The sequence below is a fragment of the Palaemon carinicauda genome, chromosome 6 (genome assembly GCF_036898095.1).
Source record: "Palaemon carinicauda isolate YSFRI2023 chromosome 6, ASM3689809v2, whole genome shotgun sequence".
Lineage (NCBI taxonomy): Eukaryota > Metazoa > Arthropoda > Malacostraca > Decapoda > Palaemonidae > Palaemon > Palaemon carinicauda.
The window spans coordinates 162,555,064-162,569,334 of record NC_090730.1 but is presented as its reverse complement, the minus strand read 5'-3'; the positions used below and the strand labels follow the sequence as shown (position 1 = coordinate 162,569,334).

General features: G+C 33.6%; 1 protein-coding gene across 3 annotated transcripts in view; it reads right to left on the bottom strand.

The window, feature by feature from the left end:
* Nucleotides 1-2,296: 2,296 nt before the first annotated feature.
* The window catches only part of LOC137642258 (putative neutral sphingomyelinase), a 33,211-nt gene continuing 21,236 nt past the window's right edge, over nucleotides 2,297-14,271 (bottom strand). For 2 of the 3 annotated variants that reach the window (XM_068374783.1, XM_068374784.1), the window contains 2 exons: nucleotides 9,236-9,331; nucleotides 2,297-2,587 (listed from right to left, as the gene is read on the bottom strand). In XM_068374783.1, coding sequence (XP_068230884.1) covers nucleotides 2,312-2,587; nucleotides 9,236-9,331 — 372 coding nt within the window. In that variant the 3' untranslated portion in view covers nucleotides 2,297-2,311. The remainder of the gene's footprint in view (nucleotides 2,588-9,235; nucleotides 9,332-14,271) is intronic. The other variant, XM_068374785.1, reaches the window with a different exon arrangement.

Here is a 14,271-nt window from a genome sequence, read left to right as displayed (position 1 = left end):
CTCAATCGTCTGCGGGTGGGAGTGACGGTCTCGGTAAGACACGCCCACAACCACCGAGGATACTTCTGTGCGCCGATCAAGGCCTGCCGAACCCTTATGCCCTTCGACATTGCTTCTCCCCTGGGCTTGGGAGCTTGCAAGAGGTCCCGGACTGGGAGGACGACTGGCGCGCACAAAAGTACCCTCACGCATAACACTGACATACTTTGCGCTAATCACTTATCACTTTGATTTCTGTTTGCACTTATTTCACTGAACTCGAAACTTTAAGTGGTTTGTACCTGAAACACGCAATTCTATCCTTCTCAAAAGTTAGTAATTGCGAAAACAGAATTACAATGTAACAGAAAAATCTAATGAAAGAAAATTCAGTGGCTGGAAAGAGACTAAACACTAGATCACTCTAGAAACGTTTAGTTTCTTCCCCTAAAGAGACTAGGGATAAGAGCAAAACGATAACGACGTTACTCGTACGCCTGGCAGGCTTGAGGGAAACGTTTATCCTCTTTCTCCCTCCGTCTCTATCTCTCTCTCTCTCTCTCTCTTGACTTAGAACCTGAGAGAAGAGCCCAATCATATATATCGTTAAAACATATTATTGTTAAAGGAAAAAACTGAAATATTTCCCAAAAAGAAAAGTTCCTTATTAGGATCAAAACCATTAAGTTAAGAAAGAATGAACAAAACGCTAGACACGGTTACTCTTACTGCAATGTGAAACCGTGAACATTCTTTCTCTATCGTAACGATAGAGTGCAAGTTGAAACGTTCTGAACGTCAACAACTGCCGAGACAAACAAAACGTTAGTTCAACTTTGAAAAAGTACGAGACTATCAAAGAAATTCTTTCAAAGACCTTAAAATAGCATAATATGTTAACAGGTAAAAACGAAATGACGGGCTCACGATAATTAACTTCGGTACCAAGAAAAGACCGCCTACTATTAGGAAGGTCGAATATAAACAAATATAAAAATTAATTTTAATAAGTTTATAATAAAAGGAAGTTAATCGAAGAGGCCTATAAGAGGCGGAGAGATATAAAATAAATCTATAACTTTTGTTAAGCAAAATTAAGAAAGAGAGTCTATACTCTCTTAGACACCAACACTTCCGTCTAAGGGAAGGGTCGGCCATTGAAAGGTGAACGAGAGTTCATACTCCCTTCGTCACCAAAAATAATCAAATTAATTCCAAAAGCTAACTAAGCTAAAATAGAAGTTTCCAGTAAAGCGACAGCCGAAATCAAAGAGAAATACTTCACCAAAGTCGTGAAAATACTCCAAGAACATAAGCGTATCCCAGAACGTCTTGTCAGAAGCACGACAGAGGAATAATTGAGGAGGTGTCAACAAGAAGTACTTGAGTACCTGGCCACAGGTGGCGCTGGTAAGAACACCCCCTTCTAGTATTGTGATAGCTGGCGTATCCCTCCATAGAATTCTGTCGGGCAACAGAGTTGACAGCTACATGATTATCGGGTAAGTTTAATATTGAAAATTTGAAATTATAAGAGACATACTATAAGAAGTTATGGCAGGGGACTTTAGATGACAGAGTACAGTGTTGAGTCCTTTTAATTTTACATAATCCAAATAAACACTCATTGATGTATGCATAGTAAAATGCATACATATAATATAAACCAGGCTTTGAGAGAAAAACATGATATGATAATATTCAGTACTATACTAAGCCCAATCTTGTGGTATGAGCTTGTTTTGGGAACAAAAACTTAGGAAAAATTTTGATATCTGCAGATGCATACAGCATACAGTATTATGTATTCCAGAATTTCTGTTCACAAACAGTCGTGGTAATCAATGCATAAATATTTTCATAATGCTGAAAATACTTTAAATTCTAAGTAACCAATTGGGGAAATGCTCAGTCAGTCCCCTGAAAATTATTATCTAAAGTACTTTATGTATATTCCAAGACTTTTATAACTTGTCATTTGTTTGAAATGGATATCAAACTCATGCATAAAAACAAAAGCATGAATTGAGAAGTAGGTATTCCATAAATAAAAATGCACATTGAATTTTACATTGTCCAAAGCAAACATCAAATTCAGCAATTTCTAGTCCACTGCTGGAAAGCCTTATCCATGTCTGGGTTTGGGCCATTTCATCACCATGCTAGCCATTACAGATGGTAGTAGACTTTAGTCTGATTGCTTACAGCAAACCAGTCTAGTATAGGTGGCTCTTAGTAGCATAGATTTGCTGATCATGGCGATACACAAACCCTTTCACCACATTAAGCTACCCCGACTTGGCAAACTCAAGAGCTAAAAAGTGAATGATGATCATACGTGTACATTTAATATAGTTGCTTGCATATATGGAAAGAATAAAACAGAAGGTCTTACCTTTACTGCACTTTCTGTATATGTATCAACCAGATTTCCATAACATTTTATAAGTCCATAAGCAAAATCTGTTGATGTAACATTGAAGTCTCCGGCAAAAATCAGAACGTCTTCGTCCTTTCTGTTGGAGCGAATGAGCTGAGGAGTCTCAAATGCTTGCACAGCTCGGTGGTGAACGTACTCATCTTTTTCTGCATCGTAACATGCGTGTAACTGTCAAATAAACAAGATTGTAAAAGCATACTTCTCTTCTGATTCATTTTGAGAGAAGAAATTTCAAGATTAAAGTTTACGAGTACTGTAATGCAATCTCATTCATAAATTCATTGTTGATACAAAAATGGCAGATTATGAGTCTAGCAGAAAAAACTATGTACTGTACTTTAAACTTTTCTAAGAACTTGAAAATCTGTAATATTTGTCCTAAGCAATGTCAATAATGTCCACCATTGCGAGACAAAATTTTCCTGAGCAGTATGCACCCACCATGTATTATAGCCACCATATTTTTCACACACAAAAGCATAGAAATAATTTATGAAAGTAAAGTATAATATACTATAGGCATTAAAAATATCAGAACTTGCAAATGAATAGAAAAAATATATACATTAAGAAATAAAATATGTTATCATTAAGCTTTAGTTACAAAGTGATAAGACTGGTTACCAGCATGAATTCTAATCTGAGTATCACATATGGTTACGGATAGTGACTCGAGTTCCTGGCAGTGCACTGTGCATCATTAAAAAGTATTTGAATAGGACCTCTGAGACACATTTCTAGTATCTTACAACGATTTTTAGAATATTTTCTTGATTTAGAGTAAAAACTGAAGAACGATCAAATTAAAGAAATTTGAACAGATCAATAGGTATTGTCTAGCACACTTAGCTTGACACCTGTTTCTAATAAGCTAAAAAACTATATTTTTACCACTGATATCTTAATGGACAGGAGGAAATATATATGTTTTTCCAATGCCTTCACACAATTTTAATGAACAAATTCACAATAATCCATTCCTTTTTTATTTCTTTTAAAGTATTCTGAACTTTTTATCACTGCTCTTTGGGGGTAGGGGGAAGAGAAAGGATAATTGAGCTAGTTAATTAGTACAGAAGTAGGAAATCTATACTTTACTTATAGGGTTGCGGCTTGGTTTACAATAATAGAAATAATAATAAAGCAGTCTTTTATTCAACCAACGATGACATTATAGATAGAACTTCCTAGCTGTATTAACGATAAGGACCCTAAAAAGTTTATGCAAAGCTGTAGCAATTCTTCAAAAGCGTCACGTTAGTCTCTTAATGATTATTAGGTAATTTAACCATACCACTTGAAGCTCCATCTACAACTACTTACTTTCTTTGCTTGTATTTTAGTTTTTTTGTATACAATTATTTCTTTGTTTGTCTACTTATCTTTATTCATTATTGTCTTCACATCTTTCCCTCTTTTTGTGTATAAGGGTCTTTTACTCTGTCTATATTATATATTTTCAATGGACCACATACTTCGTGGATGTAAACAGGGGGGCAATCTGTTCAGATTTTGACCTCTACAAATGTAATCAGGCTGATATACAGTAGATACAGTGTTGGAACACAAAGATATAATGATTTTCTTTCTGCATAATAATGATAATAATAATACAGTAGCAATAATGATAATAATACTGTACACTATTAACAATGATAATCAGTGCACAAAGTATAAAAGATGGTATTATTGAGTATTAAATACAATAATGATGTTTACCATCGTTTGGGGAAAAATTTTTAAAAATATTGGAAAATCTATCAATAAGCCTTTAAATTTACACATGCAAATATGTTTACCCATCACCTTTCTCAAAGACTAACAAAAATAGTTATCTTTTACCACGTAAGCATTAAACAAGAACACTTATAATATGTTTATAAGCCAAAAATTAAATCTATATTCAAACACAAATAGAATGTAGTGTTAAATGCAAGCTCTCAGGAAACAAAATCTTAGGAATAAAGAATTAGTTTTAAAGCCATGCACTTTCCCAAGCAGAAATTATCAGAAGCATACAGCGAGAATGTGAGACAGGTATCCCATAAAAGTGCGAGAAAAGGGAAGGTGAATTGGAGAATGAATCTCTTCTGTCCAATGGTGAGAGTTTAAGGTTATTAGGACTAAAGTGTAATGATTATGAAAAGATAAAGGAAAAGAACTTTTCCTCTTTCCAACACCAGAATGAAGAGGTTAAATCCATGCTTTTTAACCCTTTTACCCCCAAAGGACGTACTGGTACGTTTCACAAAAGCCATCCTTTTACCCCCATGGACGTACCGGTACGTCCTTGCAAAAAAATGCCATAAAATTTTTTTTTTTCATATTTTTGATATTTTTTCGGAGAAAATTCAGGCATTTTCCAAGAGAATGAGACCAACCTGACCTCTCTATGACAAAAATTAAGGCTGTTAGAGCAATTTTTAAAAAATATACAGCAAAATGTGCTGGGAAAAAAATAACCCCCTGGGGGGTTAAGGGTTGGAAATTTCCAAATAGCCTGGGGGTAAAAGGGTTAAAAGATGAATTACTTCCAAACTTAAACAACATAATCATTATAGTACTGGATAGTGTAATACAGTGAGTGATACAAGAGGTAGACTTATCAATAACTATCATATATCAAATACAAATTATTTTTTTTCAATACAAAATACAGTATTTGTTCTTTCCGTACCAAACCCACATACAGTACAGTACTACATTACCTACGGCTTTCTAAAAATATTTTACTCTAAAAAGTTTTAAAATATTTCTAAACTGCAAAATAGACTCCAAATCCATCCATTTGAGATAAGTTTCATCGGCCATTAACATGAAACTTTTATTAAGCAAACTACCTCATAATAGGCTTTGGATTCATGTATTTCAAATCCACCTACCTCACCTATAGTACAACAGACTAAATTAATTTGTCTATCATAACGATTAATTTTGAGTTTTCCAATTCTGTAATTGTCCATCCCTGATCTGTGGCTGTTCCATCTTTGTAGTTCAAAGAGTTTAACCTGATCTCATAAATTAGTCTTTTGATAAATATATAAGTAATGTAACCTCATGGCTAATTCCAGAAAATAATATTGGATATGTACATCCACTTACTAATATATATGTATACGGTAACATCAGGTTAATGCCTACTGGTACACTCTTTTTGGAGGGAAGCTATCTATTAGTAAGAAGTCTTCAAATTTAGAGTATCGTTTGACCTTGCGTTACCATTAGATAGATTTTGCCACCAATCATAAAGGTTTTGACAATTAGTGTACATCTTGTATACATAAAGCATTTGCTAGAAACACTTCAATAGCAAACCATCTGTACTTTATTTGAATAGAAAAGTCTGACTTCTCCTCAATTAATATACAATTGTTCTTACCCAGTCAGAGAGGAAAATGCTAAGCACAGTATCCATAAATACAGTAACATGGACATATGCCCGCTCAACAAAACGTGTAAACTCGCATATGGAAAAGACATGCATTAATAACACCAACAGATTTTAACAATTCCAGTGGCCCAGCATCAGCTACTGAAGTGTCACTATTCAAAAGCTCCTAAAGTCAATCTTCACAAGGTTCTGAGATAGAAATTAGCATCATTAGCTGAAATCTTCTTATCTGCCTTATCTGAGAAAGACAAATTTTATCTGTTTTGCATTTTAGGCAAATTATATGTTCAAACCCATTATCTACTCGGCCACTTCAATATAAAGAAAACATCAATAAAATCCTCTATACTTTATTGTCATTGACCATGTAACGAGCAAATGTGTTTGTGGTAGCTCTAGCCCTGCTGATTACTGTCCAATTTCCATAACTCCTATATTATCTAAAGTTGTTTAATGTCTTTCGGCAAAATGTCTAAATGGGTATGCTAAAGGTAATAATCTGTTCCTTAGTTTGCAATTTGGCTTTTGCGAAGACCTTGGAATATGTGATGCCCTTCTAACTATTTCCAATGTTGTAGAAAAATCCCTTGATTGTGATCAGGAAGTTTGTAAGATTGGCCTTGATTTTAGTATTGCCTTTGACCCCGTTAATTATGATGCCGTTTTTTCAAACTCATACAGTTGGGAGTAGGTGGGTCTTTTCTTTGCATCATTATTGAATTTTTAAATAATCGATCACAAAGAGTTATTGTTGATAGGCACCATAGTGAATATAGGAATGTGATATCCGTTATTCCTCTGGGTAGTGTTCAGCGTCAGTGACCTCCGATGTCAGGATGCCAGGGAATTCTAAATCAATCAATCAGGGTAGTGTTCTTGGTCCAATACTTTTCATACTATATTCATATTATATGTGGTTTGGCCAAGAAAATTTGCTCAATGCATATGCAGATGATGCTACTCTCTTTGCAGATCTGGCATTGCTGAATTTCTTGATAGAGATGTCTAAAATTAGTGCTGGTGGGAATCATGGGACATGAAGTTAAACCCAAACAAATTATGATTGTGAATAGGTCAAGAAAATGGCTTCTAAACATCGATCTCTGCATTGATAATGTTTCTTTAACCATATACAACTCCTTTAAAATTTTAAATGTGATTCCTGAGTGCAAATTTACTTTTGAGAAACACATTTGGTCTGTTTCTTCAAGATACAGTATTTGGTGATCAATCTATTATGTGGTCTATCAAATTTCTTATTCCTGATCTTAATATTAATTTCTGGCACCGTTGTTCAGTTAATTCTTTATGTATGTTGCATAAGATTTTTCATAATTCTGACCACCCTTTGCATTCAGATCTTCTCAGACTGTACCATCCTGTATGTAGTGCTAGATACGCAGTTGATTTTAACAATCTTGCCTTCTCCATCATAAAGTTCAACACTTGTACTCAGTATTCTAGAAGTATCATTCCAACTACTACCAGATTGTGGAAATATCTTCCTAATCATTCAGTTGAATCCGTGAAACTTCAGTAGTTCAAACTTGCAGCAAATTCTTTCATGTTTACCAGACTTACATAAGTCTCTCTTCATAGTTTATATATAGACGTATCTATTTTAATGTTACTGATCATTACATTTCATATTACTTATTCACTACAGTAATTCTCTTGGTTTGTTTATTTCCTTATTTCTTCTCGACCATCGATTATATATTTTATACATTTTATTCACTACTTCTCTTCGTTCATTTATTTACTTATTTCTTTTCTCCCCTGGACTATTTTCCCTTGTTGGAGCCCTTGAGCTTATAGCATCCTGCTTATCAAAATTAGTAATAATAATAAGAATAGTAATAATGATAATAATAATAATTAAATATAATAAGGCAACCAGATAAGTGTCAAGAATAATAGAAAATATATCCTAGCCTACAGAAAGAACCATCCCTCATTCACAAGCAAACATAAGGATGAAAATAAAAAAAGGTGCTCAATTGAAGCAGAAAAAGCTCAAAATACAGTATTCAAGCAAACATGTCCATTCAGCAAACTTGGTGTCAGGTGATATTGTAGTTGATTCTTGGTCAAACATGCTCTTGTCTATTTTTAGAACTAAGACTAAATGATTTCTCATTCAAAGCTTGTGATTGTGTGGGAGAGAAATACACAGAACAGATTAAGTAATGTGCACTTTGAAAAGCATGCTCAGTAAAGAAATCATACATTTGAATGACAATAAAAATGCAGTATTTTATTTTCCTTCGGGGAAAATGTAGGCACACAGTAATACAGTATAGGAAACTACTGACATGCCTCATTTATAATCAATGATGATGAAGAATTACAAATGATTATAAATTAATTAAACTAAATCATTTTTAAAGACATTTCTAGACTTTCAAAGTTCTCACTCAGAAATCTAAAAAGCAGAAATTGGAATAAAGTAGAAAGTTAAATAGGCTGGGGAGCTAAAATAGAAAACAAAATATCCATAAATAATATATCTTATGAACATTAAAATAAACTGTGCTACAGCTGACAAAACTGTTATCACAACTTAACAAACAAATCATTTACCACAAAAACTAGCAAATAGTACCTTGTTCAAAGACTAACCCAATCATCAGAGATATAAATACTAAATTGTTTATAGCCACTGTCCCCCAACAGCATACTTAGATTAGCCTGCTCATCTAGTTTTAGCAGATAATACCATGGTTCGAACAAAGCCACTGATAACCTTGTACTACTGAAACTCAAATTTAATAGTTTGCAAATGGTTTATCAAAAACCATAAGTTTTAAAACCTAATTCATTAAAAATCTCATAAACTTCAGTTACAGAGACTCATCACCTTAAAACTAACAAATTACTGAGGACCTTTTATATATTCCTTATCAAAATTGAGTTAAAAGTTGCTTCTGAAGTAGGCTATTTGAAGGTCTCAAGATGATAATTCATAAAACCTTAACATAAACAGATTAATTACTGTATAACACTAAATCATCCATAAATCTGCTGCTATAATTCTAAACAGACGACTCAAGAATGAGCTAAAATACATTTCTGACAGCAATTTTGTCGAAGACTGACATTTGTTGCCATCACATTTTCTTGCAACTGCATTTAATCAAACAAAGTTGAAGATGATACAGTATTTAATTCTCCACAATAAAGTATAACCTTTTCTACCTTCCCTTTTCTCTGAACAATAAGGCTATTGCATGAGAGCAATGAACAGTACAGAAGTGATTTCAAAATACTTCTAGATAAGGTGAGAATACCAGTACCAACTACCACATAATACCAAGCTAAAGCAAAACACACTTCAACTGAACCTTAAAAGCAACAATCTTCAAGTTTAACATGGTGAAACTGGCTCAGATACATTAATCAACTAGAATAAAACACAATAATACTTGGTTGCTCAGAATAGGTCGCTGTTCATCTCGACTTCCAGGTCTCAAACACTGGGAGGAACAACTCCAATTGCTACTAGGATACTTCCCATGAAGCTGTAAAAAGATTAGATAGTACTTCGTGACAAAAGACATCAGATTGCATAACCTCCTTTCCACATAATTTAAACCAATAGTATGTCATTTACAGTTAGGAAATTTAAACTATATCACCTATTCTCAAACTTTAAAAAGTACATTACGATACTTAAAATTTAATCCAGATATCATCAATACTTCAAGTACTATCTTTACTGCTTTTATTTACTTCATTAAGGAAGAGGTCATTTGATTTTGCAGATTAATACACTGTTTGTGAAAAGAGTTTGCCGAGTAGTAAACGAAAGTAACAAAGTAACCCTCGAGTAATACACCAGGGGTAATGATTGAGGAACAATCAATGATACTTTCCTAAACTCAATCCTATACTGAACAAACAAACATTCTGGACAAAATAATAATCTACACTGAAAATTATTTTCCCTATACATGATGTTTTGATTATTAAATTAATAATCTGTATACATTTGTCTAAATGATTCCATTAATGAATAATAGGTAAAATTATTACAAAAAATGCAAATCTTGACATTTCAATTTTTTTTTTTTTTTTAATTCCTTGCCAGCCTTACAAAATCAAGCACTTTGTAATTCAAATCAGGAGTGAAAGTAACTAATATTGGAAGTGAGAGAAACTACAGATTTGTATACAGTAAACAAAAATTATACACTTCCAGTAATCATACAGCCTATACTGTACATTGTTTCCTACTAAGTGGATTGAACAAAGAGGTAAATTATGGCAGAGCACATAGATGCTACCAATAAGTAACTTCCCTATAAAATTCCTGAAAAATTCTTTTGGTTACACTTGGGAATAATGACATACAGTATATCCTGTCATATAATTAATGGTAAATCCCTTTTCATGAACAAAATTGAAGAAATCTAAACTTATGAAAGGTGATTTCATGACAACAACTGCAGTGGGCCCACTTTACTTGTCCTGACTGGGTTCCCTATGGCCATGTTCTTTAATAATGTGCGTGTTGACCACCTCGATCACCACAATCAGTTTGCTCGACTCCTTGCAGATAATAGTGGTTGGTTGCCTGATCGTTGGAACTCCCCTAACCTTCATAAATTCAGTTTACATTATAATTACCCTTCACTTATTAAGAGACTACTACCTGAGAGGAAAATCAATGGACACTTGTCATTCAATGATCTACCATACTTGCAATCAAGACCAAAGTCCCCATATTATGTGTATGCCCTGATCAACATACTATCAGCTGTAGTATTATTTCCTCTATCACTAGTACAGTCAGCCCTCAATCTTTGCGGTTAAGTCAGCCCTCAATCTTTGCGGTTAAGTCAGCCCTCAATCTTTGCGGTTAAGTCAGCCCTCAATCTTTGCAGTTAAGTCAACCCTCAATCTTTGAGGTTAAGTCAGCCCTCAATCTTTGCGGTTAAGTCAGCCCTCAATCTTTGGGGTTAAGTCAGCCCTCAATCTTTGCGGTTTTAATAATTCACATATTTTGATCCCCAAAATATTCTAAAGAATAGTTTCGATTCTTCACCTTCGTCACCATCTCTAGCTAGCTTTAAGTGGTAGAGGAAGGTGATGACTCTTGAACAGAAGGTAGACCTAAACTCATATATATATATATATATATATATATATATATATATATATATATATATATATATATATATATATATATATATATATAAATATATATATATATATATAAATGTGAGAGAGAGAGAGAGAGAGAGAGAGAGAGAGAGAGAGAGAGAGAGAGAGAGAGAGAGAGAGAGAGAGAGAGAGAGAGAGAGTGTGTGTGTGTGTGTGTGTGTGTGTCCATTAGATTTTGCAACTAATAATTTTTTCAAAAACATCAAGTTACATGTAGGACCGAGAAGTACACAACATATTTATTACTGTACTTGTGCATATTCAATACTCTACTACTAAGTCTACTACATATTGCAAATTATGCATTACAAGATCAAGAGTTGTTTCACTACATAGAAATTCCCTTTTATCTAAGAGTATCCTTTCTGTACATAGTGGTAGTACTGTACTGTATGTATTACAGTTGATATATGTACATATTCATTGAAAAAGTACTAACAGAATACAGTATATGAACTACATAGTTACAGGCTACATATTAGTTGTTAAGTTTGTAGCGTGGTTGCAAGACAGCAATCCCTTGCAAGTGATATGTTGTCTCACCTTAGCTAGGTAAGCTGTACTGTAGTGGTAGCACTGCACATATATTACAGTAAGATACACTACAGTATTTTTTAGTTTAGTTAGTTAGGAACAACAATGTTTTGTTGTTATGTGTGCAAAGAGTGATGTGGCGATGGCTTACGAATTATGAGTTGTCTTACCTTAGGTACCATACTGTACTGTAGCAACAAGCACTCATGTACAGTAATATAGACTACAATACCATAATAGAAACTACGTGAAAACAATGTACTGTAAAGAATTATTTAAAATGTTGATCAATATCACGTGGGCTGTGATCAGTTAATTAGGGGATCATGAGTTGACTGACCCAAGGGTATCATTATTTCATGGATTTTCGATCCTCATGGGGGTCACTGTTACCTAACCTCAGCAAAGATCAAGGGCTACTTGTAACATCATCATCTGGAAGGAATACAAACAGACTCCTCTAAACAGAATTCCTACCCCACAAGCAAAATAAAGAAAACTTCATTACTAACATTATTCCAAGGGTCAAGAGCTTCCATCCACCCAACGCTTGGTTATACTTTTCTTGGCTAGTATCCCTTATCATACCTTACATCTAACTGCTTGGTTCAGTTCAACTTTCTTTCCTCTGACGACAGATTTCTCCCCCCATCTCTTCCAAAGCCTTTACAGCTCTCATTCAGAGGCATGTCTATTGCTTTCTTTCGGGTTACGACCAAATCTTCTTACCCTATAATTTTTCAGGTTTGGTATTGCTTGTAAATCTGCTTTGCTCATCCAAAAACATTAATAACAAAAACTAAGCAGACTTGTTTTATATGCAGAATCACATATAAGGCAAAACAGAAAAAATAAAAAATAAATGCTTTTATACACTTACAAATTCATTTCAGCTACCTTCTAAATTAAATCTGAAACATTTACAAGTTCATTCACCTAGAGATCCCAACTCAAATACAAATGTACTGTCAAAACGTACTAATTTTGAGTTTCCTATTCGTGTTTTATTATTCAAAGTCTTGGAATTCCATAAAGTATTATATATGGGTATTTATTCATAATTATTTAACACAAAATACAGATGAGGACTTGATAGAAGAGACAATTTAAACCACTTATATAAATGCATCAGTCTCAGCTAACTCTCCCGGTATATAACGTGAATACGATGTGCTGTATTTGGTCTAACGTAACTCAATGCTTTTGTCTTTTCAGCTAAGTTGCTTTCACACTTTTATGATTACTGCTTCATTGCAAAGACAAAAAACAATATAAGATCAAACACAACTAAGCATACTAGGTTATATGAGAGGGAAGAGTAAGTTGAGACATAGTGTTATAGAGTGAGCAAATTTTAATCCCTTGTTTATTGATACATTTTTGTATTATCTATTTGGTGTTATATGACTGAATTCTTTCCTGTATTTCATGTTACATAACTATGAATACTTTTTCTTTTCTCTTTTTTTCTCAAGGCTCAGATACACAAGTATTCCCTTGTTATATATAAAGAGTCTCGGAGTGTTATTAAGGGCAAATCCATTATTTGCAGTTTTTCAACATTCACTGCTGTGTCTGATACCAAACCTCTGAGAATGTTAAGATTTGACTATGTTTCAAACCCCCCCAAAAAACAGTCCTTTGCTAGTCGTGAATTTTTTACTAACCAAATAGGCAATCGATAAAACTATAACGAATTAAATTTCTTTGAATATTCCATCGAAGAATGTTTGGTCTTTGCTAGTCATGGCGTTTTAACTAACCAACAAGGCAATTAATTAAACCATAACGAATTAGATTCCTTCAAATATTCTATCGTAGAATGTTTGTCTCTAGTTAATTTATTTTCAGAATACTAGCGAATACATAAAATCGTGCATTTTAACTATAATCAAAGTCATTTTAATAGCATCATCCCCTTGCTTATGGAGGTGTCCTGCTTTCTGGAATTTAATAATGATATATTATAATAAAATGCTACTTCAGTGCTATAGGCCACTCATCAAAGTGCACATTCCATAAATCTGCCATATTCATTTCAATTCCTAAATGCAGCGGGAAGTTAAAAAGATAAGCGCTACAAGTCAGCAGTTAGTTAGAGAAGTTACATGTTCAATCTAGAAAAGAATAAAATAAATTAGTCCTAAACTTTACAATAAACAGGAATTTATAGGTGTTTGTTCATATGTAGAGCATGGTAAACTATCAGAACAATACCTAAACATTCTTGCTGCTGTTCTGCATACCCACACAATTCAGCTCAATTCTGGTTATGTTTTTGTGATAGCAGAAAAAAATTCCCTTTAATGGAGAAAAATGGCACTGCTTATTACGACATGCATGAGCCAAGGTATAAAAGAAAAATGTATAGAAGTGTCCAACTTAAGAGTCATGTCATGCTCAAATCATCTACATAATTAGGGTTCATGCAGTTGGTTTTTATTCATAATAGAGGTTTCCATAGAGACTTCTGTTGGATTTTAAAAATCAAACACTTTGACCATAGTAGTGTAATTTACTGCACCAATACAAACTACATGAAAGTCGCTACTTCAGAAAACCTATAACCAAGGAATTAAGAAATCAGAAGCTAAGAAAAGAGAGATTAATACATTATGAATGCCAAACGTTATAAACTTTATTGCCTTGTTTTTATCCAGTGTACATAAAGAAAACACACCATATAAACAAGTGAACACCATTAGTGATGGAAGCAATGAGGTGAAACTAAATGGTGAGGACACTAATGTCTTACTCCCTA